This window comes from Aquarana catesbeiana, linkage group LG08 (genome assembly GCF_042186555.1).
Source record: "Aquarana catesbeiana isolate 2022-GZ linkage group LG08, ASM4218655v1, whole genome shotgun sequence".
In the NCBI taxonomy this organism is placed as follows: domain Eukaryota; kingdom Metazoa; phylum Chordata; class Amphibia; order Anura; family Ranidae; genus Aquarana; species Aquarana catesbeiana.
The window spans coordinates 266,676,853-266,702,186 of record NC_133331.1 but is presented as its reverse complement, the minus strand read 5'-3'; the positions used below and the strand labels follow the sequence as shown (position 1 = coordinate 266,702,186).

The 25,334-nt window shown below is 44.4% G+C and overlaps 1 protein-coding gene across 2 annotated transcripts in view; it reads left to right on the top strand.

Moving 5' to 3' along the window:
* The window catches only part of LOC141106413 (syntaxin-3-like), a 98,298-nt gene that overhangs the window by 42,607 nt on the left and 30,357 nt on the right, over positions 1-25,334 (top strand). For both annotated transcript variants that reach the window (XM_073597181.1, XM_073597182.1), the window contains exons 2-7: positions 3,913-3,990; positions 12,670-12,769; positions 16,442-16,516; positions 17,137-17,204; positions 21,582-21,690; positions 24,752-24,825. In XM_073597181.1, coding sequence (XP_073453282.1) covers positions 3,913-3,990; positions 12,670-12,769; positions 16,442-16,516; positions 17,137-17,204; positions 21,582-21,690; positions 24,752-24,825 — 504 coding nt within the window. The remainder of the gene's footprint in view (positions 1-3,912; positions 3,991-12,669; positions 12,770-16,441; positions 16,517-17,136; positions 17,205-21,581; positions 21,691-24,751; positions 24,826-25,334) is intronic.

The following is a 25,334-nucleotide window of genomic DNA, read 5'->3' as shown; positions in this document are numbered from 1 at the left end:
TGGTGGGTGGCACTGTGGGCACTGGTGGGTGGCACTGTGGGCACTGGTAGGTGGCACTGTGGGCACTGGTAGGTGGCACTGTGGGCACTGGTAGGTAGCGCAGGTGGGTACTGGTAGGAGGCACAGGTGGGCACAGATCACTCGGCGGCAGCTCTCCGCGATCAGTGTCCCTCTGACAGCCGCCGGCGATGGGCTTTTTTTTTTTTTTTCAACTCATGCTATCAGCATGAGGAGAAACAATAGCCGATTACCAGCTCTGTTTACATCACATGATGTAAACATATATGTTTACATCATGTGATGTATGTTTTTATGGTTACAAAATAAAGTATCACGACCATTTCCTGATGAAGCCACATCAGCGAAACATGTTGAAAGTTGTGGACCTAATGGAAGCAATTTGACAGCCAGTGGCACCTCTAGTGCTGCACTCCGATGCTGCGATCTTATAGCTCCACTATAATGCTTACATTTTTTGGGGGGGATGGGATTTTTGCTGACACATAATGTCTATACATTTTTAAGGGGCGCCATTGGGCATCTTCGCCCTGGGCACTAGATTACCTTGTCCCAGCACTGGAAGGGGCTATCCTCAGGTGATACACAGAGATGAAACAAATCCTCCTACATAAGCTGTACCTGTTTGTCTGCAAAATTTATACTACTGGTCTGAGCATTCTAAAAGTAGGGGGCGGAAAGCTGAATATTACATACTGCAGAGCTCAGTGTGGAGAGCTCTGAGAGCTGATTGGAGGGAAGTACACACCCACCTTCACACAGCGCACAGGAACAGAGCTGAGGCTGCCAATCACAGGCTGTATGCAGGAGCTCCCTCCTCTGTTTATAGGTTTACAACCACTTTAAGAGCTTGTTCACACCAGCAACTGTGTGATACATGTGTGCATTGGGGAGAAACGGTGCCAATGCACTTTTTTTTTTTTTTTCCCTTATGCATCGCAGCTCACTGCACTGAAAAGCTCTGCATGCAGCTCATTTTTCAGCGCACACCACTGAAAAACAATGGTGTAAACTGACACCATAGAAAGCAAAGCAATTTTCTTTGCTTTGGGACTACTGTGAAGATCCCTAAGTGTTTTCATGAGACTTCGGAGATGAGTCACGGAATCAGTGAATGAGCTCACATTATAAAGCAGCTGCGTGACGCGGGAGGAGCAGAGATGGTATAAATACCTCTACACTGAACACACTGCAATAGAGGAGGTCATGAAATTATGACACGGAAGGTGACAATGCAAATATTTAATGAGTCACTAGTCAGACTCTCTGTATCTCCACCGTGTAGGTGTAGAAGATATTAGAAGAGCATAATGTCATAGCTGCTTCTGTTGCACATACTTCACTGATAAGGTATCAACACTGCCACATAGCCGAAAGATTGTGAATCCCTAACCATCACACCTACCTATATGGCCCAAAGTGTGTGAACACCTGACCATCACTCCGACCTACATAGCCCATAGTGGGTGGACACCTGACCATCACACCGACCTACATAGCCTAAAGTGTGTGAACACCTGACCATCACACCGACCTACATAGCCCAGAGTGGGTAGACACCTGATCATCACACCGACCTACATGGCCCAAAGTGGGTGGACAACTGACCATCACACTGACCTACATGACCCAAATTATGTGGACATGCCCATCAGCCCTACATATATGACACACATACACCTACACAGATTGAACTGGATGGACTAGTGTCTTTATTCAACCTTACAACTGTGAAACTATATATGCACTGAAATTTCAGCCGCCGAAAATTTTCGGGCGAAATCTCAGTTTTCGGTATCTACCGAAAGAAAAAAAAAAGCCAATACCGAAAGGGGGCGGGATCCGCCCCGGGTGCTGCCCATTGCAGAAGTATCATTCTGGCATGCCCAGTCCTCCACTCCTTCCTCTCCTCGCTGTGATCTCCGTATGTCACTGAGCTGAATTGCATGGACAGCAGTAGCAATGTGTAATAGACAGCACACTGATCCAATGGCGGGACATTGAATCAGTGTGACGTCATCACAGGAGGCGGGACATTGTTACTGCGGCTCGGGCAATTCAAATCTGCTCTGTGACACATGGAGATTGCTACTCTCCGAGCACAGGCAAGCTGCATCCACAGGCACTGGCAGGCTGCTGGGCACAGGTAGGCTGTATATGATGGGCACTGGTGAGGCTGCTGGGCACAGGTAGGCTGTATATAACGGGCACTGGGGAGGCTGCTTGGCACAAGTCCTGTACTGCTGTCATAGCCGGGTGCCTGCCTGGTCCGCAATCCAAAGTTCCCTGAGAAAATAAGAAAAGTGAAGGCAAAATAGTTTCAAAGTTTATTGAAGAAAAATTAAAATCCTGGACAAGACATGCACAAACACAGCTTCTAAGACAACAGCAAACCCGTTTCACGCTACTGTGCTTAATCATTGCATATGACGGGTACTGGTGAGACTGGTGGGGCTGCATGCGAGGGGCGCTGGTGAGGCTGCATGTAAGGGGCACTGGTGAGGCCGCATTGATCTCTTGTATCATGTCTGCTAGAGGTGCACCGAATGGAAATTTTGCTAATACTATTAGCAATGTGTTTAAGTAAGAAATTGCAGACATGATACAAGAGATGGTTAGAGACTGAGGACATGATACAAGAGATGGTTAGAGACTGAGGACATGATACAAGAGATGGTCAGAGACTGAGGACATGATACAAGAGATGGTCAGAGACTGAGGACATGATACAAGGGATGATCAGAGACTGAGGACATGATACAAGAGATGGTCAGAGACTGAGGACATGATACAAGAGATGGTCAGAGACTGAGGACATGATACAAGAGATGGTCAGAGACTGAGGACATGATACAAGAGATGGTCAGAGACTGAGGACATGATACAAGAGATGGTTAGAGACTGAGGACATGATACAAGGGATGGTCAGAGACTGAGGACATGATACAAGAGATGGTCAGAGACTGAGGACATGATACAAGAGATGGTCAGAGACTGAGGACATGATACAAGAGATGGTCAGAGACTGAGGACATGATACAAGAGATGGTCAGAGACTGAGGACATGATACAAGAGATGGTCAGAGACTGAGGACATGATACAAGAGATGGTCAGAGACTGAGGACAAGATACAAGAGATGGTTAGAGAATGCAGACTGCATTTTTCTTGACCTTTCTTGCACTAAAGGTGCCAAAAATGGCCAACAATAAATTCATATTAATTTAAATTGATGATATTAATTAAAAAGTGGAATATAATACAAATATATATAAAAATATAAATATTTTTAAAAAACTGTAATTTTCGGTTTTGGTTTTGGTTTTCAGCAAAGTGCATCCTGCATTTTCGGTTTCAGCACCAAAACTTCCATTCGGTGCATACCTACAGGACCTATTCTTTTGGGGACATGGTTGATCCTTCTGTCACACTTGATGCATGTACTGCCGCTATGAAACCCATTGCACAATGACTGTGTTAGACGTGATATCAGCTTGTGTCTTAATGTTCTTCCATCAGAGGCATTGGGGACCATTGTAGATGCTTTTTGACTGATACATCCTATGATATGAACAAACTGCCAAATAGGAGGTAATATGATGATATGTAGGCGATAATGCAAATGTGTAATGGGTCACAAGTTACACTTTGTTCCTCTGTAGTGTAGAAAATATCGCAACATGTAATCATGTTTTTATATCATTACGCATTTGCGTGATCATAATAATAATAAAAAAAAATATATATATATATAATAAAAAAATAAATTATATATATATATATATATATATATATATATATATATATATATATATATATATATATATATATAAAATATATATTTACTAATAATAATTATTGTTTTGTTGCTTAAAGTGTTTTTCTTTCTCCTCAGACCCAAGATACAGATGACCCAGAAGATGTTGACATTTCCATTGATAATGCGGCCTTTATGGATGACTTCTTTGCCGGGGTGAGAAAATGACAATAACAAACAATTACTTTACAGCCTAACCCTTAAAATTGCAAAAAGACAAGATGGTTAAATGCTTGTTAAAGTGATTAAACGCCAATCCGATAGACTATAGCGCTGTTAGCATGTGACGCTGCTGCTGTACAGGACAGGCTGGGAGAGAGAGCGGCCTCTACAAATGGCAGTGACATTGGGGGGGTCACATGACTCAGTATAGGAATCGCGTATGGGTAGAGGCAGAGCTGGCTGTATCAACAATCACCAGAGAGACAGACAGTTCACTGATCATAGTGGCGGCGCCACGCAGGGGGTGTTTACTTCCATTCCATTGGAACACAGTTCTCCAGTGCTGTGCTGCGCCTCTGACACAGACAGAGCGGTTGCCTAAGTTAGTTACATGCTTCACTATATGTTTCAGTTCTAAGGATACCCATTCTTCTGAGGAGGGCAGCAAGACCATTGACATTTCACACTCTATACAAAGGGTTGGCTGCACCACCCACCTATAGACTAAGCCCCCAAGTGTAGGAGATTGTGTTGTGGTGTTTGGAGTTACATGCTTCAGATAGAGGCATCCCCTGCGTACAGCACCAAAACTTACATAGCACTGAGACCGGCGGGAGACGGAGAGTAGGGAAACTTTGGTGGGCTCCTCCACTCTGTGGGACTGGTTCCTCAAAGCCTTCTGTCTAAGACACCTTGGTCAATGGTCACACAATGACATAATCATGTAAAATGCGGGGCCAATAGTCCTGCCTTGTACATGAGGACAGCAAGAGCCCCCCCCCCCCCAAACTTAGAGCGGAGGAGAGCGCCGAAGCCTGCTGAAGTAACATAACTATTACCCCTTAGTCCTCTACCCCTAGATTTAATGAGCATAGAACCCATGCAATGCAGAGGACCCCATTTTTCTAGACCATCGTCATGTATAAATCTTTCTGGACTCCACCCTTTGGGATATTATATTTTATTTTAGACTTTTAGCTTTGGGTAGAGCACATTTTGTATATTGTACGTGTGTGTGTGTGTGTATATAGAGTTTGTGCTCATAGGCTTACATACAGAATTTATGATTTCTTGACCATTTGTTCGGAGAATATGAATGATTACACATAAAAACTTTTCTTTCACTCATGGTTAGTGTTTGGCTGAAGCCATTTATTATTAATCAACTGTGTTCTCTCTTTTTTTATTCATAATAAAAACAGAAACTACCCAAATTACCCCAATCAAAAGTTTACATACCCCAGTTCTTAATACCGTGTATTGCCCCCTTTAACATCAATGACAGCTTGAAGTCTTTTGTGGTATGAGGCTCTTTATCTTCTCAGATGGTAAAGCTGCCCATTCCTCTTGGCAAAAATCCTCCAGTTCCTGTAAATTCTTGGGCCGTCTTGCATGAACTACATGTTTGAGATCTCCCCAGAGTGGCTCAATGATATTGAAGTCAGGAGACTGAGATGGCCACTCCAGAACCTTCAATTTATTCTGCTGTAGCCAATGACAGGTCAACTTGGCCTTGTGTTTTGGATCATTGTCATGTTGGAATGTCCAAGTATGCCCCATGTGCAGCTTCCTTGCTGATGAATGCAAATGTTCCTCCAGTATTTTTTAATAACATACTGCATTCATCTTGCCATCAATATTGACCAAATTTCCTGTGCCTTTGTAGCTCACATATCCCCAAAACATCAGCAATCCATCTTCGTGTTTCACAGTAGGAATGGTGTACCTTTCATCATAGGCCTTGATGTCCAAATGAAGCTTTTATGGTTGTGGCCAAACAGCTAAATTTTGGTCTCATCAATCCAAATGACTTTGTGCCAGAAGGTTTGAGGCTAGTCTCTGTGCTGTTTGGTGTATTGTAAGCGGGATACTTTGTGGCATTTGGGTAGTAATGGGTTTCTTCTGGCGACTCGACCATGCAGCCCATCTTTCAAGTGCCTCCTTATTGTGCATCTTGAAACAGCCACACCACATGTTTTCAGAGAGTCCTGTATTTCACCTGAAGTTATTTGTGGGTTTTTCTTTGCATCCTGAACAATTTTCGTGGCAGTTGTGGCTGAAATTTTAGTTGGTCTACCTGACTCTGGTTTGGTTTCAACAGAACCCCTCATTTTCCACTTCATGATTAGAGTTTGAACACTGCTGATTGGCATTCTCAATTCCTTGGATATCTTTTTATATCCCTTTCCTGTTTTAAACAGTTCAACTACCTTTTCCCACAGATCCTTTAACAATTCTATTGCTTTCCCCATGACGCAGTATCCAGAAACGTCAGTGCAGCACTGGATGAAAGATGCAAGGGTCTGTCAGGAGTCCAGAAACACACTGACCTTTTATACACACACACACTAATTACAAGCAAACAGATCACAGGTGAGGATGGTTACCTTTATTAGCCATTTAAACCCCTTTGTGTCAACTTGTTTGCATGTTATCAGGCCAAAATCACCAGGGTATGTAAACTTTTGATCAGGGTCATTTGGGTAGTTTCTGTTGCCATTATGATTTAAAAAAAGTAAACACAGTTGATTGATAATAAATGGATTCAGCCAAACACTAATCATGAGTGAAAGAAATGTTTTTTGTGTTATCATTCATATTCTCTGAAAAATGGCCAAGAAATTATAAATTCTGCCAGGGTATGTAAACTTATGAGCACAACTGTATATTGTACGTTTTATTTTTATTATTCTAAATCCTTACTGTACCTTTTTAGTGTGGAGCAGTTAACCACTTATGGACTGCCCGCCATCGTTATACGTCGGTACTTTGAAGAGGGATATCGTTGTTATGGCAGCATATGTATCCTCTTCTTCAGTGGGTGGTCCGCTTTCAGACAAAAGTGGTCTCTGCTGCGGATTTGCAGCTAGATCACTTTTATCTGCAGCGAGGTGATTGGCTCCTCTTTTGTGTGTGGTATGGAGATGAGTGAGGGAAAGATGGCCCCCATCCGTCTCCATACCATTGCAGGGCCGAAGCAACATCAAAATGTCACTTCCGCCCATAGCTCTTAAAAAAATAAAATTAAATGTCATTTGAAAAAAAAAAAGTCTATTTTTTTTTTTTTTTTTAATTGCATTTTAGTGTAAATATGAGATCTGAGGTCTTTTTGACCCCAGATCTCATATTTAAGAAGTCCTGTCATGCTTTTTTCTATTACAGGAGATGTTTACATTCTTTGTAAAAGGAATAAAAGTGACACAATTTTTTTTTTAAAAGCACAGTGTACAATAAAAAATAAAAGGTAAAAATAAAAAAGATTTTTAAACGCTCCCCATCCCGCTGAGCTCGTGTGCAGAAGCAAACGCATACGTGAGCAGCAAAACTGTGTTCAAACCACACATGTGAGGTATCGCCGTGATCGATAGAGCGAGAGCAATAATTCTAGCCCTAGACCTCCTCTGTAACTCAAAACGTGCAACTTGTAAAATTTTTTAAACGCCACCTATGGAGCTTTTTAAAGGTAACAGTTTGTGGCCATTCCATGAGCGGGCACAATATTGAAGCGTGACATGTTGGGTATCAATTTACTCGGCATAACATTATCTTTCACAATATATAAAAAAAATTGGGCTAACTTTATTGTTGTCTTATTTTTTCCAAAAAAAGTGTGCTTGTAGGACCGCTGCGCAAATACGGTGTGTCAAAGTATCGCAATGACCGCTATTTTATTCTCTAGGGTGTTAGAACCCCCAAACATTTTATATATATATATATATATATATATATATATATATATATATATATATATATATATATATATAATGTTGACAGCTGAATGTAAGGGAAAAAAAAAAGAAAATTGAGAAAAAAAATGGCATGGGGCCCACCCCAGGTCTATACCAGGCCCTTCGGGTCAGACCCTTATCCAAGCATTCAACTCGGCAGGTCAGAAAAGAGAGGGGACGAATGAGCGCACATGTCCACATGCCCTCAACATGGGGGTGGGTGGGTGCCTCCCACCCCAAAGCACCTTGCCCCCATGTGGATGGGGACAAGGGCCTCTTCCCAAGAACCCTGGCCGGTGGTTGTCAGGGTCGGCGGGTGGGGGGGGCTTAATAGAATCTGGAAGCCCTTTAACAAGGGGGCCCCCAGATCCTAAGCCCTTTATTAATAGCTCTGAGCTATCTTCTCCCACCGTCGTCTTCTCCCGCTGCTGTCTTCTGCCTCACCGCCGGTTACCTGCTAAAAAAATAAACGGGAAAGACAGCGGCGGGAGAAGACAGCTCAGAGCTATTATTAAAGGACTTGTTTTTGTTTTTTATACTTTTCACTGCTTTTTTGGTGAATGGGTAGGGGTAGGATGTACCAGATACGCATTCACATGGTGGGGGGGGGGACAGGTATCTGGGAGCCCCCTTGTTAAAGGGGGCTTCCAGATTCCGATAAGCCCCCCACCTGCAGACCCCGACAACCACCGGCCAGGGTTGTCGGGAAGAGGACCTTGTCCCCATCAAAGCACCAATGCCCCCATGTTGAGGGCATGCAGACTGGTATGGTTCAGGAGTGGGGGGGGGGTCTTCGCTGGTCCTCTACCTTTTCTGACGTGCCGGGATGCATGCTCGGACAAGGGTCTGGTATTGATTTGGGGGGGGGGGGGGCATGCCATTTTTCATTGGCGGGGGGGTACCCTTCTGAATCCATACTAGACACGAAGAGCCTGGTATGGACATCGGGGGGAACCCCGTTGACAGCTGATGACTCATCGGTTTAAGGACGCGGTGGCCGGCTTCCCGGCCCCCTCCTTAGCAACCAGCTATATACAGTGTGCTTAATGAGGGAAAAAAAAATTAAAAAAGGATTTAAGTAGAATCTAAAAATCTAGAAATAAAAATTGAATGTCAGTGGATCGGATGTAAGCGTATCATCCATTAAAATCCGTTCTTCCTCCGTTACGTTTTTTTTTAACGGAATAAAAATAGGATTTTCTTCTGTCTTAAAAAAACAAAGCTTAGTAGAGATGGATGTCAGCGGATAATCACCCGCTAACGCCCTCTAGCCCATAGAGATACATGTATGTCTGTTTTTCATCCGCCAACAGATGGAGAAAAAACAGACATACGGAACGCGAATGTGAAAGGAACCTTAAGAGTGCAATGCAAACTTGGTCAGACTTCTGTCTACTTAAAGCGGAGCTTCGCCTGTAAAAAAAAAGTTTAAAGTCAGCAGCTACTGTACTGTAGCTGCTGACTTTTAAAATAAGGACACTTACCTGTCCAAGGTGCCTGCGATGTCCTCACCCAAAGCTGACCCGTCCCTCGGCTCCGGGTAGAGCCGCCGGCATCTTCAGTAAGGTACAATGCGGCTTGGTGCAATGTCATTTTGGGACCCTTTGGGTCCAGAGACCCCAAATTTTGGCTGCAGCTAGGGGGCATCTAGGAACCCTTAACTACCGAGGTTGAAGTTCAGGGGACCTATGGCTGCAGATGGGCACAGTGAGGCATGCAAATGGGCACAGTGAGGCTGCAAATGGGCATTGTTGACCCTCTTTTCCACTTACAGTAGCTGCGCATTTCTCACCCTAGGCTTATACTCGAGTCAATAAGTTTTCCCAGTTTTTGTGGTAAAATTAGGTGCCTCGGCTTATATTCGAGTCGGCTTATACTCGAGTATATACGGTACTTTACTAAATAAGTTGGCTCAAGTTGGCATAACTACTCACAACACGTACAACTGCACAACAACCCAACATTTTTGGATGCATCTTCAGGGGTACAACATGTACCAAAGAACTGCTCAGTGCTCTGTTGCTTGTGCAAAAAACAAATGATATTAATAATAATGGCCTTTGGCATTTGCGGAACCCTCCTTTTTATAGGCTTTATGCACTACTACACTGGCCAGCACAAATTTGACATGCTGCTTCATCCGTCAACACTGATTTGGCACCAGCTACTGCCCCCTTCATCACTGATCTAGCGCCAGATACTGCCACCATCGCGACTGATCTGGCGTCAACTACTGCACCTGTCGCGGCTGATCTGGTGCCAGCTACTGCCCCCGTTAACACTTATCTGGCTACTGCAATCATCGCCACTGATCTGGCACCAGCTACTTCCCCCGTCACCACTGATCTGGCTCCAGCTACTTCCCCCGTCACCACTGATCTGGCTCCAGCTACTTCCCCCGTCACCACTGATCTGGCTCCAGCTACTTCCCCCGTCACCACTGATCTGGCTCCAGCTACTGCCCCCGTCACCACTGATCTGGCTCCAGCTACTGCCCCCGTCACCACTGATCTGGCTTCAGCTACTTCCCCCGTCACCACTGATCTGGCTCCAGCTACTGCCCCCGTCACCACTGATCTGGTGCTAGCTACTGCCCCCGTCACCACTGATCTGGCGCCAGCTACTGCCCCCGTCACCACTGATCTGGTGCTAGCTACTGCCCCCGTCACCACTGATCTGGCGCCAGCTACTGCCCCCGTCACCACTGATCTGGCTCCAGCTACTGCCCCCGTCCGTCACCACTGATCTGGCGCCAGCTACTGCCCCCGTCACCACTGATCTGGCTCCAGCTACTGCCCCCGTCCGTCACCACTGATCTGGCTCCAGCTACTTCCCCCGTCACCACTGATCTGGCTCCAGCTACTTCCCCCGTCACCACTGATCTGGCTCCAGCTACTGCCCCCGTCACCACTGATCTGGCTCCAGCTACTGCCCCCGTCACCACTGATCTGGCTCCAGCTACTTCCCCCGTCACCACTGATCTGGCTCCAGCTACTGCCCCCGTCACCACTGATCTGGCTCCAGCTACTGCCCCCGTCACCACTGATCTGGCTCCAGCTACTTCCCCCGTCACCACTGATCTGGCTCCAGCTACTGCCCCCGTCACCACTGATCTGGCGCCAGCTATTTCCCCGGTCACCACTGATCTGGCACCAGCTACAGCCCCCGTCACCACTGATCTGGTGCTAGCTACTGCCCCCGTCACCACTGATCTGGTGCTAGCTACTGCCCCCGTCACCACTGATCTGGCGCCAGCTACTGCCCCCGTCACCACTGATCTGGCTCCAGCTACTGCCCCCGTCCGTCACCACTGATCTGGCTCCAGCTACTGCCCCCGTCACCACTGATCTGGCTCCAGCTACTGCCCCCGTCACCACTGATCTGGCTCCAGCTACTGCCCCCGTCACCACTGATCTGGCGCCAGCTATTTCCCCGGTCACCACTGATCTGGCACCAGCTACAGCCCCCGTCACCACTGATCTGGTGCTAGCTACTACACCTATCACCACTAAACAGACGTATAATAGTACTTGCTGCCAATGATGCTACAAAGTTCTAAAATACCCACCACTGATCCGATGCACACTCCTGCACTCACCATCACTACTTCCACACTTTTATGTACCGTATTTATCGGCGTATAACAAGCACTTTTTTCCCCTTAATATCAGGGAAAATTGCGGGTGGGTGTTATACGCCGATCCCCTGCGATCCCCCGCTGACTGTGAGCGGAGCGATCTCCGGCCGCCGATATACATAGATAGCCGAGTGTACTCGGCTAGGTTCGGCTAGCTTCGCTCACAGTCACGCCCAGTCCCGCCCTATGATGGACACAGGGACTGGGCGTGACTGTGAGCGGAGCTAGCTGAATCTAGCCGAGTACACTCGGCTATCTATGTATATGGGCGACGCTTGGTTCCGCTCACAGTCACGCCCATCCCGGGCGGGACTACGAGAAGAGCCGAAAGTGGGCGAGAGCCGCCGCAAGACACCGGTGTTCTGCCGAGAAAGTTCCCCTCGGCGGATAAGGACCCCCCTCTACTGTGCAGGCGCAGCGCTTGCGCAGTAGGAGCCGGCGGAAATAGCCGAAGCCGAATAGAATAGAAATCGGCTGTACACGGCGCCTGTAAGAGGGCCCCTCGCGGTCTTGCTTCGCTCGGCACTTTTTTATTCTCCCTCTAGGTCCACTTGGATGGTGGGGCTTCAACCTGGACCTAGAGCGCAGGCGCCGTGTACAGCTGATTAAAGTTTTTCAGCTTCGGCTATTTTCGGCGGCTCCTAGTCATTCGTACTGCGCAAGTGCTGCACTTTTGCAGTACAGGGAGGTCCTTATCCGCCGGGGGAACTTTCTCGGCAAGACACCGGCTCTGTGTATCTTGGCGCCGGTGGCGCCATTTTCAAACTGCAGTGACATTGGCAAGTCACTGCAGTTTAACTGCAGCCTGGGCAAGGCTGCAAATGGACACTGACAAGACTGCAAGGCTGCAAATCACACCAAGGCTGCAAATGACACTGGACAAGCATGCAGATGGACGCTGTGCAAGGCTGCAGATGGACACTGATAAGGCTGCATTGATGGGCATTTAAATGTAAGTTTTTTTTTTCCTTAAAACATTTTTTTCCTTACAATTCCCTCCTAAACTTGGGGTGCGTTTTATACGCCGATAAATACGGTATTCACTGCCACTGCACACAATCCTGTATGTATCAAGTTCTTATTGATCCCTCGGCCCCCATTTCCTGTCCCATGTGGCACTCAAAGTGATGTCAAATCTCCCCAGAGGAGCAAAACCAACCCTTCTCTATTAACACTAAAAAAATTAAAATTAAGTAAATGAAATGTTTGAATGCAGTAAAACTTTGGTAAAAATGTCCTGTAGCTCCCCATTGTGCGGTTATATTTTTACATTCTAATTATGTTTCTTTTTTTTTTTTTTCTCTGCAGATTGAGGAGATACGACAGAACATTGACAAGATCTCAGAAAGTGTAAATGAGACCAAGAAACTGCACAGCGTCATCCTATCAGCACCTCTTCCTGAGCAGAGTATGTACATGTCATTGGCTATCGTGGTGTCACCTGACCGTTGCATGTCATGGTCATCGCCTGAGTCCAAATCATTGCCATATCTAGCCCCCAATATGGCTTGTTTATCACAGTAACAAAGAGAAATATGGGGGATTGTAATACCAACCATCTTCTGAAAATGCTAGTTGCCTGGCTTAAATTCTTTTTATTTAGTTTTGGCTGGAGTAGACGTGGATTAGAACACCTGTCAGGTTTATCGTTATCTGTGTCCCTGCTAGGGAGATTCACTCAATGAAAGTGAAAGTAAAAAAAAATCCCAAATTTTGTCCAGAAAAGTAATAGAGGAGACATTTTCCAATGGGGACAATAGTTCTAGTGACTTATCTGGATTCCTTCACTTTTGGAGGAATTTTATCTCACTTCCTGTTTTGTCTCTGGGACAGGAAGTGAAGTTAAATCTCCCCAATAGCACACGGATGGGAAAAAAAAAAGTAAACTGACAGGTTATAACCCTCCCTTACTCTATCCAAAGTGAGAAAAATAGCTTTTAGTCATTGACCTGGAACAAGTTTGGAGATCAGGAAAGCCAGATCTCAGAAGTCTTGATCTGCATGCTATTTTTGGATTAGTAGCTCTAAATACTTAAAGTGGATCTTCACTGCATCTGAGCACCACAAACCAAAAACACTATTTAATTCATTTTTAATATTCAAAGCAAACTTCCCCATCCATCCATGTCTCCATGCTTTATTTTGTTGAGAAATTACTTTGAAAAACACAACCCCCAGCATTTCTGGCTGTGGCCATCTTGATTATGGGCAGATGGTTCATGTAGCATTTACTTCCTGGAATCCATCTGCCCATAACTCAAGCATGCATGCAGAAGGGTGTGCTTAGCCGAGAAAACCCACCTCCTCTCCTCCTGAAGTCTCCTGGGATGTATGACATCACTTGCCTAGGCCAGGGTCTCCAAACTTTCTAAATAAAAGGCCAGTTTACTGTCCTTCAGACTTTAGGGGGGCCACACTGTGTCTAGCAGGAGTAGAAAATGTCCTGCTGTCATGGAACTAAACAATGTCCCCCTTTTGATAATAGGGGGAGAAATAGTGCCCCATTGGTGTCAGTGTGAGGAGTAATGCCTCATTATTGGTGTCAGTGGTAGGAATAGTGCTCCATCGTTGTGTCAGTGGGAGGAATAGTGCTCCATCATTGGTGTCAGTGGGAGGAATAGTGCCCCATAGTTATGTCAGTGGGAGGAATAGTGCCTTTTTATTGGTGTCAGTGGGAGGAATTGTACCCCATTGTTGGTGTCAATGGTATGCATAGTGCTCCATCGTTGGTGTCAGTGGTATGCATAAAGCTCCATCGTTGGTGTCAGTGGGAGGAACAGTGCCTCATTATTGGTGTCAGTGGGAGGAATATTATGCCATCGTTGGTGTCAGTGGGAGAAGTGCCTCATTACTGGTGTCTGAAAGTTAAGAAAAAAAGGGGGTGGAGAGCTGAAGTTACACTCTGCAGAGCTCAGTGAGGAAAGCCCTGACAGATATACAAAAGTTCCCATCCTGGGTCTTTAAATGAGGCATTTTACATATCAATAATTGTAATTGATGCACATGATTGCAAATTCATTGTTCCATAAATAACCACAATAAAAACCAGTTTAACATAGTAATATGCTGATTTATAGTAGGTATAAATTAAATATAGTAACAATATAAATTCATTCAAAAGTCATAATATAGTTTTTCTATACACAGTATCTCACAATAGTGAGTACACCCCTCACATTTTTGTAAATATTTTCTTCTATCTTTTCATGTGACAACACTGAAGAAATGACACTTTGCTACAATGTAAAGTAGTGAGTGTACAGCTTGTATAACAGTGTAAATTTGCTGTCCCCTCAAAATAACTCAACACACAGCCATTAATGTCTAAACCGCTGGCAACAAAAGTGAGTACACCCCTAAGTGAAAATGTCCAAATTGGGCCCAAAGTGTCAATATTTTATGTGGCCACCATAATTTTCCAGCACTGCCTTAACCCTGTTGGGCATGGAGTTCACCACAACTTCACAGGTTGCCACTGGAGTCCTCTTCTACTCCTCCATGATGACATCACAGAGCTGGTGGATGGTAAAGACCTTGCGCTCTTCCACCTTCCAGCTTCTTTAGCAAGGCAGTGGTCGTCTTGGAGGTGTGTTTGGGGTCCTTATCATGTTAGAATACTGCCCTGCAGCCCAGTCTCCAAAGGGAGGGCATCATACTCTGCTTCAGTATGTCACAGTACATGTTGGCATTCATGGTTCCCTCAATGAACTGTAGCTCCCCAGTGCTGGCAGCACTCATGCAGCCCCAGACCATGACACTCCCACCACCATGCTTGACTGTGGGCAAGACACACTTGTCTTTGTACTTCTCACCTGGTTGCTGCCACATACACTTGACACCATCTGAACCAAATACGTTTATCTTGGTCTCATCAGACCACAGGACATGGTTCCATAATCCATGTCCTTAGTCTGCTTGTCTTCAGCAAACTATTTGTTCTATTCTTGTGCATCATCTTTAGAACAGGCTATCTTCCGGGATGGCAGCCATGCAGACCAGTTTGATACAGTGTGCGGCGTATGGTCTGACCACTGACAGGCTGACCCCCCACCCCTTCAACCTCTGCAGCAATGCTGGCAGCACTCATACGTCTATTTCCCAAAGACAACCTCTGGATATGACGCTGAACACGTGCGCTCAACTTCTTTTGTCGACCATAGCGGGGCCTGTTCTGAGTGGAACCCGTCCTGTTAAACCGATGTATAGTCTTGGTCACCGTGCTGCAGCTCCGTTTCAGGGTCCTGACAATCTTCTTATAGCCTAGGCCATCTTTATGTAGAGCAGCAATTATTTTTTTTCAGATCCTCCGAGAGTTCTTTACCATGAGGTGCCATGTTGAACTTCCAGTGACCAGTATGAGAGAGTGAGAGTGATAACACCAAATTTAACACACCTGCTCCCCATTCACACCTGAGACCTTGTAACACTAACGAATCAAATGACACCAGGGACTGAAAATGGCTAATTGGGCCCAATTTGGACATTTTCACTTAGGGGTGTAACTTTTGTTGCCAGCAGTTTAGACATTAATGGCTGTGTGTTGAGTTATTTTGAGGGGACAGCAAATTTACACTGTTATACAAGCTGTACACTCACTACTTTACATTGTAGCATAGCATATAGTGTCGTGTCTTCAGTGTTGTCACATGAAAAGATACAATAAAATATTAATAAAAATGTGAGGGGGTGTACTCACTTTTGTGAGATACTGTACAATACAAATATTGATGCATGTGGTATGACATATAGCATCCAAGGACTCAACAAGTTTCCTGGGTCAAGAGGGAGCTCTGAGAGCTGATTGGAGGGAAGGGTCACATCCCCCTTCACACAGAACACGGGAACAGAGCTGAGGATGTCAATCTGCTGGAGGTCCCTCCCCTGTCACCATTGTTCTCTTAGTGTCAGGAAAACTTGTCAGAAGTAATTCATGCAGATAACCGAGGAACGGGGCAGCAGACAGAAATGACACTTGGTGCTCTGGACTGAGACAAGTACATACTATAAAGGGATATGCTTTGTTCATGTTTCATGTCTCAGGTATACAACCTCTTTAACAAATTTCTTTCCTGATTTTCAGAAACAAAGGATGACCTGGAAAACCTAACCCTGGAGATCAAGAAAGCGGCAAATAACGTCCGGTCACGTTTAAAGGGTGAGTGCAGCACGTGTGATGTTGGCTAACAATATTAGGGCACTTTAGCTGTTCTTGGAAGAATGTGTATTAAAGCGATACTAAAGCAGCCCGATCACTACCGGGACACGATCATCTAGTGCCCAGGGCAAAGATGCCAAATTGCGCCCCCACCCCATTATTTACGAGCTTAGGAGGAAAGGGAGAGAGAGCACAGCCTGCGACTCCTCCTGTCTCTCTCCTCCTCTCCTTGCCGCTTCCAGCGCTGAGCTGACAGGAGTAGTGACAGTAGCATCGCTACTTCTGTCAGCCTTATAGTAGAAGGAATTAGCGGCGGCCCCCATCCCTACAATACACACTGCGCCCAGGACAACCGTCCATTCTGCCCAGCCCTTGTCCTGGTTCTGGCCCCGATCCTCCTCTTCTTGGGTCCCCCCTCCCAGCACGCTGGGCTTCTCCCTCTTGCCCCCAAAACAAACAGCTATGGGGTGCATGTTCGCTGCCAAGCTCCATGTCCATTGACACACAGAAGTCTAATGAATCGTGCACCAGTCTGCCCCCCTTGTAGCCGTGAATCGCTCCTGCCGCTCTTCGTTGCAATATGGATTAGACCTAAATCTGTTTTTCTCTTGATTTTTTAGCAATGGAGCATACTATAGAACAAGAGGAAGGACAGTCTTCAGCAGACCTTCGAATACGGAAGTCCCAGGTGAGTGGAAAGGAAGTAATGTTATTATTTGGTCATTGGCCGAGGTTGTGTCTTCTATTGGCAGGATGAGATCTTCTATTTCTAGTAGTAAATATCAGTCTGATGGTCTCTTTCCCATTATTGACAAGTCCCATTTTACTAGTAAATTACTGGCCAGATGGCAACCCTAGATGGTCCAGGGATTTCTGTTTGCCTAAGGAGATGGGCTTTAACCTCTCTCCCAAATTAAACCTCTTACCTCCTGTAAGACCTAAAGTATGACTAAACTCAAGAACAAAAATGTATGTCATTGTAGCCTACCAGTTCTTAGATGTGGTGGCTGCTTTTCATGTTCTATCTTTTTAGGCTTATTTCCTCTATTCTCACCAGATGATAATGCGAATAACACACAATATGTCCGAGGATGACAACACTCACACACTGTATGTTATCTATGGAGGCGCAGTGTTGTCACTGTAGGACAAGACTACAGAACCTCTCCCACTCTTCTCTTTAAGGTATGGGGAACCGTGTTCTGTAGTCAACCGAGAGAACTGGGAGCAAAGTTAAACAAGCCTAGTCAGCGGATAACTGTGGAAGGTCCAAAGTTTCTGGCAGGATCAGTATTTTTATTTTTTTTTTTTATTTTGCACAAATTATAACATAGTTACATAGTTAGGTAAAAAAAAAAGACACAAGTCCATAGTAGTTCAACCAAAACAAATAAATCGTACAATCCCATATACACAATCCTATACCCACAGTTGATCCAGAGGAAGGTGAAAAACCCCAGCAAAGCATGCTCCAACTTGCTACAGCAGGGGAAAAAAGTCTTTCCTGCTCTCCCGAGAGGCAATCAGATTTCCCTGGACCAACTTTACCAACACACAGTTGTACGGACCTGACAGAAACGAAAGAATTGGGTGCAGAATTCACTGCACCCTACATTAGATTACTTGAAACACAGATAAGACATCCAGGGTCTTTTAGACCTAGGGTAGTCTATAGAGTAGACGCTCCCGGGATAGAATAGACAGCTACTTGTGGTCAGAAAGGGCACTCTACACAGTTATGTAAAAAAGTTTTGTATCAAATTTTATTGTGGTGATATTCACCTAAATCATTAAATTTAAAAACATTATGTTGCTTCCCGTTGAGATAAATTGATTCAAGTCCTCTGACAACATGTCATAAAAAAGTGATACCTTAAATGTATAAACATACAGACAAGGTATCAATGTTACAAATGTCTAACATTCAGACAAACAATACTCACATATAACACATAATGCAGGCGCCTGAAGTGATCCATCCCTGTCTGGCAGTCCCGATGGCTAAATGCCTCTGTATTAATGTTAGTGATATGTAATAATATCATAAATCAAACCTAATTAGGTGATCAATATCGGGAGTGCCAGGCAGAGGTGGTCCCCGGGGATATTGTTATTAAATGTTAGCAATATCAATGGAGTCTAATTAAGGAGCGGGGGTCGGTAATTCGGGCAGTAAATGAGGAAAAAATGAAGCTAAAGTGCCTAGGTTTGTGGGAAGTCCTCAGAGGTTAGTTGAAAAAGTCCTCTTTAAGCTTGTTCCGTTCTTAATGGTGTGATACAGATATTTAAGTATAGACATTTACATTGGATTCAAATCACACATTTAGAATTGGATCAACCTGATAACCAATAAGGGCGCTAGCGTGCTTGTGAATGTTCCATGGTAGTGTTCAGTGATGGTATGGACACTATATCAGTATTCTCTTATTCCTATGAACATTTGAAATGTTTTAAATAACCCATGGATGGTGCATTTAATGATTTAGGTGAATATTAGGTGAATATCACAATAAAATTTGATACAAAACTTTTTTACATAACTGTGTAGCGTGCCCTTTCTGACCACAAGTAGCTGTCTATTCTATCCCGGGAGCGTCTCCTCTATAGACTACCCTAGGAATAGATCTTTTCTTAAATATATATATAATAGGCTACGGCCAGAACCTCAAAATTGGAGGAGAGGCAGAAATCTAATTGTTATGTTACCTAACTACTAATTGAGAGTGAATGATTTCATGGTCATCGTAGCAGCTTTGCAGTTTCTAGTTAATTTTTCTTTTAGACCCTGGATGTCTCATTAAAGAGAACCTGTCACCAAAAAATCATCACATAGGGGAGTTTTTGTCCTCTTTGTGATGGCCCCTTCCTGTTCCAACATGACTGCACACCAGTGCACAAACAAGGTCCATAAAGACATGGATGAGCAAGTTTGGGGTGGAGGAACTTGACTGACCTGACCTCAACCCGATAGAACACCTTTCGAATAAATTAGAGTAGAGACTGTGAGCCAGGCCTTCTCTTCCAACATCAGTGCCTGTCCTCAAAAATGTGCTTCTGGAAGAATGGTCAAACATTCCCATAGACACACTCCTAAACCTTGTGGACAGCCTTCCCAGAAAAGTCGATCTGTTATAGCTGCAAAGGGTGGGCCAACTCAATATTGAACCCTACGGGCTAAGACTGGGATTCCAGTTCACGTATCAAGTAATTGCCAGGCCATTGTTCTTAATTTTTCCTGACAGTCTACTGACTGGAATGGTGCCAGCTGATTGGAGAAAAGCCAATGTAGCGCCAATATTTAAAAAGGGCCCAAAATACATCCCTGGGAATTACAGACCAGTTAGCCTAACATCAATAGTATGTAAACTCTTGGAGGGGATGATAAGGGACTATATACAAGATTTTAGTAATGAGAACTGTATCATTAGCAGTAATCAGCATGGATTCATGAAGAATCTTTCTTGCCAAACCAATCTATTAACCTTCTATGAGGAGGTGAGTTGCTATCTAGATGAAGGAAGGCCCGTAGACGTGGTGTATCTGGATTTTGCAAAAGCATTTGACACAGTTCCCCATAAACGTTTACTGTACAAAATAAGGTCCGTTGGCATGTACCATAGGGTGAGTACATGGATTGAAAACTGGCTACAAGGGCGAGTTCAGAGAGTGGTGATAAATGGGGAGTACTCGGAATGGTCAGGGGTGGGTAGTGGGGTCCCACAGGGTTCTGTGCTGGGACCAATCCTATATATTTTGTTCATAAACGACCTGTAAGATGGGGTAAACAGTTCAATCTCTGTATTTATGGATGATACTAAGCTAAGCAGGGCAATAACTTCTCCGCAGGATATGGAAACTTTGCAAGAAGATCTGAACAAATTTAATGGGGTGGGCAACTACATGGCAAATTAGGTGCGTCAAGAACGCGGTGACGTACAACACGTACGACGAGCCGAGAAAAAGGAAGTTCAATAGCCAGTGCGGCTCCTTCTGCTTGATTCAGAGCATGTGTGGACTTTTGTGCAACGGATTTGTGTATACACAATCGGAAATTACGACAACAAATTTTGTTGTCGGAAAATTTGAGAGCCTGCTCTCAAACATTTGTGTGCAGAAATTCCGACAGCAGATGTTCGATGGAGCATACACATGGTCGGACTTTCCGACAACAAGCTCACATCGAACATTTCCCATCGGAAAGTCAGATCGTGTGTACGTGGCATAAGAGTGGCAAGGATGTGGAATTCCCTTCCACAGGCGGTGGTCTCAGCGGGGAGCAGTTTCAAAAAACTATTAGATAAGCACCTGAACGACCGCAACATACAGGGATATATAATGTAATACTGACACATAATCACACACATAGGTTGGACTTGATGGACTTGTGTCTTTTTTCAACCTCACCTACTATGAAAATTTGTGTGTGTATTGGAAGGCGTCCCAATATCTTTGGTAATATAATGTGTGGACTCTATAACTTTCCTACAGACTAAAAAATAACACACTGATTTGGGTTATTTTCAAGAAATGTAGCAGAATAAATTTTAGCCTAAATTTATGAATAACAATTATTTATTAGCAAAATTGTATAACAGAAACTAAGAAAAACTTTTTTTTTTCCAAATTTTCTGTGTTTTTTTGTTTATTTTAAACAAATAAATAAAAAAAACCCAGTGGTGATTAAATACCACCAAAAGAAGACTATTTGTGTGAACAGAATTATAAAAATGTTTGTTTGGGTACAGTGTTGCATGACCATGAAGTTGTCATTCAAAGTGCGACAACGCTGAAAGCTGAAAATTGGTCTGGGCAGGAAGGGGGTGAAAGTGTCTGGTGTTGAAGTAGTTAAACATTGGTCGAAAAGCTTCCTACTTGTCCTTCAACACCAAAAACACTGGTCCATGATAGAGTTTACCAACGCCAACAGATAACAATGTATTGTTTTTAAATATCTTACCTAGTTCAAAATTTCTAGCTTTGACAAGACCACTTTGGCCCTGTTGCCTCATAAATGATGACCTTTGTGAGCAAAATCTGAATAGTCCACCTCTCACTCTCTCCGCAGCACTCTGTCCTGTCAAGGAAGTTTGTGGACGCCATGACCAAGTACAATGAGGCTCAGGTGGACTTCAGAGAGCGAAGTAAAGGGCGGATCCAGAGGCAGCTGGAGATCAGTGAGTCACCACCACCATGGTTTTGTCTTGTGATTTCCTTTGTCGAGATACAGAGGTATGGTAGGAAGGAAGAAAGGAGGGTATAGGAGGAAGGTAACTGGAAGCAATGTTCTGGTTTTCAACTGACACCAAAGACTGAGCACTATTCCTCTTCTGACATCAACAATGGCGTACTATTCCTCCCACTGACACCAACAATGGAGTACTATTCCTCCCACTGACACCAGAGATGGGGAACTCCTCCTACTGACATCAGAGATGGGGAACTCCTCCTACTGACATCAGAGATGGGGAACTCCTCCTACTGACATCAGAGATGGGGAACTCCTCCTACTGACATCAGAGATGGGGAACTCCTCCTACTGACATCAGAGATGGGGAACTCCTCCTACTGACATCAGAGATGGGGAACTCCTCCTACTGACATCAGAGATGGGGAACTCATCCTCCTGCTGACACCAATTATAGGGCACTATTCATCCCTCTGACACCAATGATGGGGCACTATTCCTCCCACTGACACCAAGGATTGGGCACTATTCCTCCCACTGACACCAAGGATGGGGCACTATTCCTCCCGCTGACACCAAGGATTGGGCACTATTCCTCCCACTGACACCAATGATAGGGCACTATTCCTCCCACTGACACCAATGATAGGGCACTATTCCTCCCACTGACACCAATGATAGGGCACTATTGCTCACATTGACACCAATGATGTCATTGTTTTGCTCCCACTGACCACCAAGCCTATGGCACTGTTTACTTCTACGGATGCTAGGGCATTTTCTACTCCCACTGGCCACAGTTTGGCCCCCCTAAAGTTTGTAGGGCAGTAAACTGGCCTTTTTTATTGGAATTTTGGCAACCAGTGGTCTCCAACTCTTGATCCATCATTTAAGTCTACCAATTTGTGATCCCTCACAGATGCCTGGTGATGTGGGTCTAGGAAACAACAAAACTTGCCAGGACCACACCATATGACCAGGGTACAACACAGTAATAGATACCATCGGAAACACAATTATCTGGTTAAGCCCCGTTCACATCGGCGCCATTTGACATGCGATATATGGTCTAAGGGTGTGGCTTCTAAAAGGCAAATGTGATGGGGAAAAATTGTTTTTTATTAAATGATGTTGTTGTTCTATGCGTATGGATCATCTTGATGAGGCTGATATGTGTATATGTATTTTATACTAAATCATTTTTCAATATTTTTTTTTTAAATAAAATGAATAGATTATTAGAGGAAGTGTATGGTGTACATTTGTGAATTGGTACCTTTAAAGTCCCAGTGTATAAAGGCCCGTTTTATGGCTCTCTGCTGCCGACTGCTGGGGGGCCAGAGATGAGCATGTGATGTAGATAATCTATCAGGATCCAGAGCTGTAGGACAAAAGAGCTAGTCGATTACCTACAACAAGCAACTAAAAATCATGCTTTCAAGAGAAGCTTACAGTCTAAACTCCCTACTATACATATCCACACAATAGAGCCAAACTGGAAGGAAATCTGACAATAAGCAGATTCAAACAAAATGAAAGCAGACATTTATTATAAAGCTCAAATTAACTTTTCAGTTCAAATTATTTTAATATATTCCCGGTGCATGCATACAAAAGTGTTATACCTTTATTTAGAAAACAGCCACAGCTGAAGTATGATGCTGCAGAGAAGCACCTTCGCTGTCTGTGGGTCCAACATGCTCCCTGCTAAGTCAGTTGTCAAAACTAGAGCTCTCCAATCAGAAGGGATCATGAACTTTGCTGACTGGAGAGCTCTTGCTTTGACTTAGCAAGTAACAGGCTTTTCTGCAGCATGCTGGCAGGGGACAGGCTTTTCTACTCAGGCTGTGGTTGCTTTATATCATGGGATTCACATTTCACTACTTAGACACTGTTTAGCTGAAATAGGGTTTACTGCTGTAGGCAACTTAATGTCCCACATTCGTCTTTGCCTTATTAAAGCAGTTCTTCAGTCTAACTGTTGGAAGCCAGCTGTGACTCCTTGTGGCTTCCCAGTTGGCTTCCCGCTGTGTTCTGCAAATGGTCCTGCAGCCTTGTGGAACCTGTGACATGTCCCAAGAGGCTGCGTGCTGGGGGGGGGGTGGCGAACTTTCACTTGGATCACCTAGGCAATGCGGGTGGGAGTGGGTACCTATCAACGCCAGGTACCTGCTCCTCTTCCCCCCAAAAAAATATTCAAAAAGTTGAAGAGGAGGGAGGGGAAGAAGCAAAAAAGCTGAACTTGCCCTTTTGGGTGAAATTGTACTTTAAGTGTAGGTGAGTGTTCTCAACCAGGAGTATGTTCAACCTCTGCAGGGAGAGACCACTGCTTCCACACAGAGACCAAGGATCTTTCTCTATAAAATGCTGGCAGGGGACAGGATTGTCTACTATGGTTGCTTTCTGAAAAAAAAAAACAAGAATTTTAACACATCACACACTTTCAGTTTGCAGGATGTTGCACCTGGAATGCATTTAGCTGATATCAGCGGAAAGTTAAAGTGGGTTTAAAAGCAACCTGTAATGAGAAAGTACCAAGGCTACCATTACTGACTTCTGAAAATACTAATTATTTGGTTATCAGAATGCCTTAGTGAGGGTTATTTACTAAAACTGGAGAGTGCAAAATCTGGTGCAACTCTGCATAGGAACATTCCAGGTTGTAATGCCAAAGTTTAATTGAACAAGCTGAAGTTAGAAGCTGATTGGCTACCATGCACAGCTGCCCCAGATATTGATTGCTCCCGTTTTAGTAAATCTCCCCCAATGGCTTCATACTTGTTCTGGGCCAGTGGCTCAGAAAGCATTCCTGGCTGTCTCAGGCTGCAAACTAGTATTTTCAGAAAGGCAACCTCCATATTTCTCTGGCGCAGCACCAAAGAAACTCTTCTTGGGATGGGAGAGAAAATAGGCTGTGTTTTGCCATTATGACATATTATTAAAGTTCTACGTCTGTCTGTCCACAACACTGGGCGGTCTATAATAGGGCATTGTAATTATCAATGTGATTCTAACATCTGTAACTTTGTCATCGCCGTTTTCCCTTCAAGCTGGCAAAAACACAACGGATGACGAATTAGAGGAGATGCTGGAAAGCGGAAACCCCAACATTTTCACCTCTGGGGTAAGTCTCTTATAAAGTGGACCTGTCACATACATTAAGTTTTAACCTTTATACTGCACGTTCCAAATAATGTGGCTTAAGATGTCCATCACTCTGTATGATCACCTCTTTCTGTAGACCAAAAGTGTGCTAGTACCTGCCATTTCCTGGCAGGAGTGCCCTCAGAATGGCAAAGAAAGATGTGCCAGCTGCAGATATACAGTGCCTTGAAAAAGTATTCATACCTCTTGAAATTTTCCACATTTTGTCATGTTACAACCTAAAACGTAAATGTATTTTATTGGAATTTTATGTGATAGACCAACACAAAGTGGCACATAATGGTGAAGTGGAAGTAAAATGATAAATGGTTTTCAGCATTTTTTACAAATAATCATGTGAAAAGTGTGGCGTGCATTTGTATTCAGCCCCCCTGAGCGAACCCCCTTTCGCTGTAATTATAGCTGCAGGTAATTTTGGCGATGTCTCTACCAGCTTTGCACATCTAGAGAGTGAAAATTTTTGCCCAT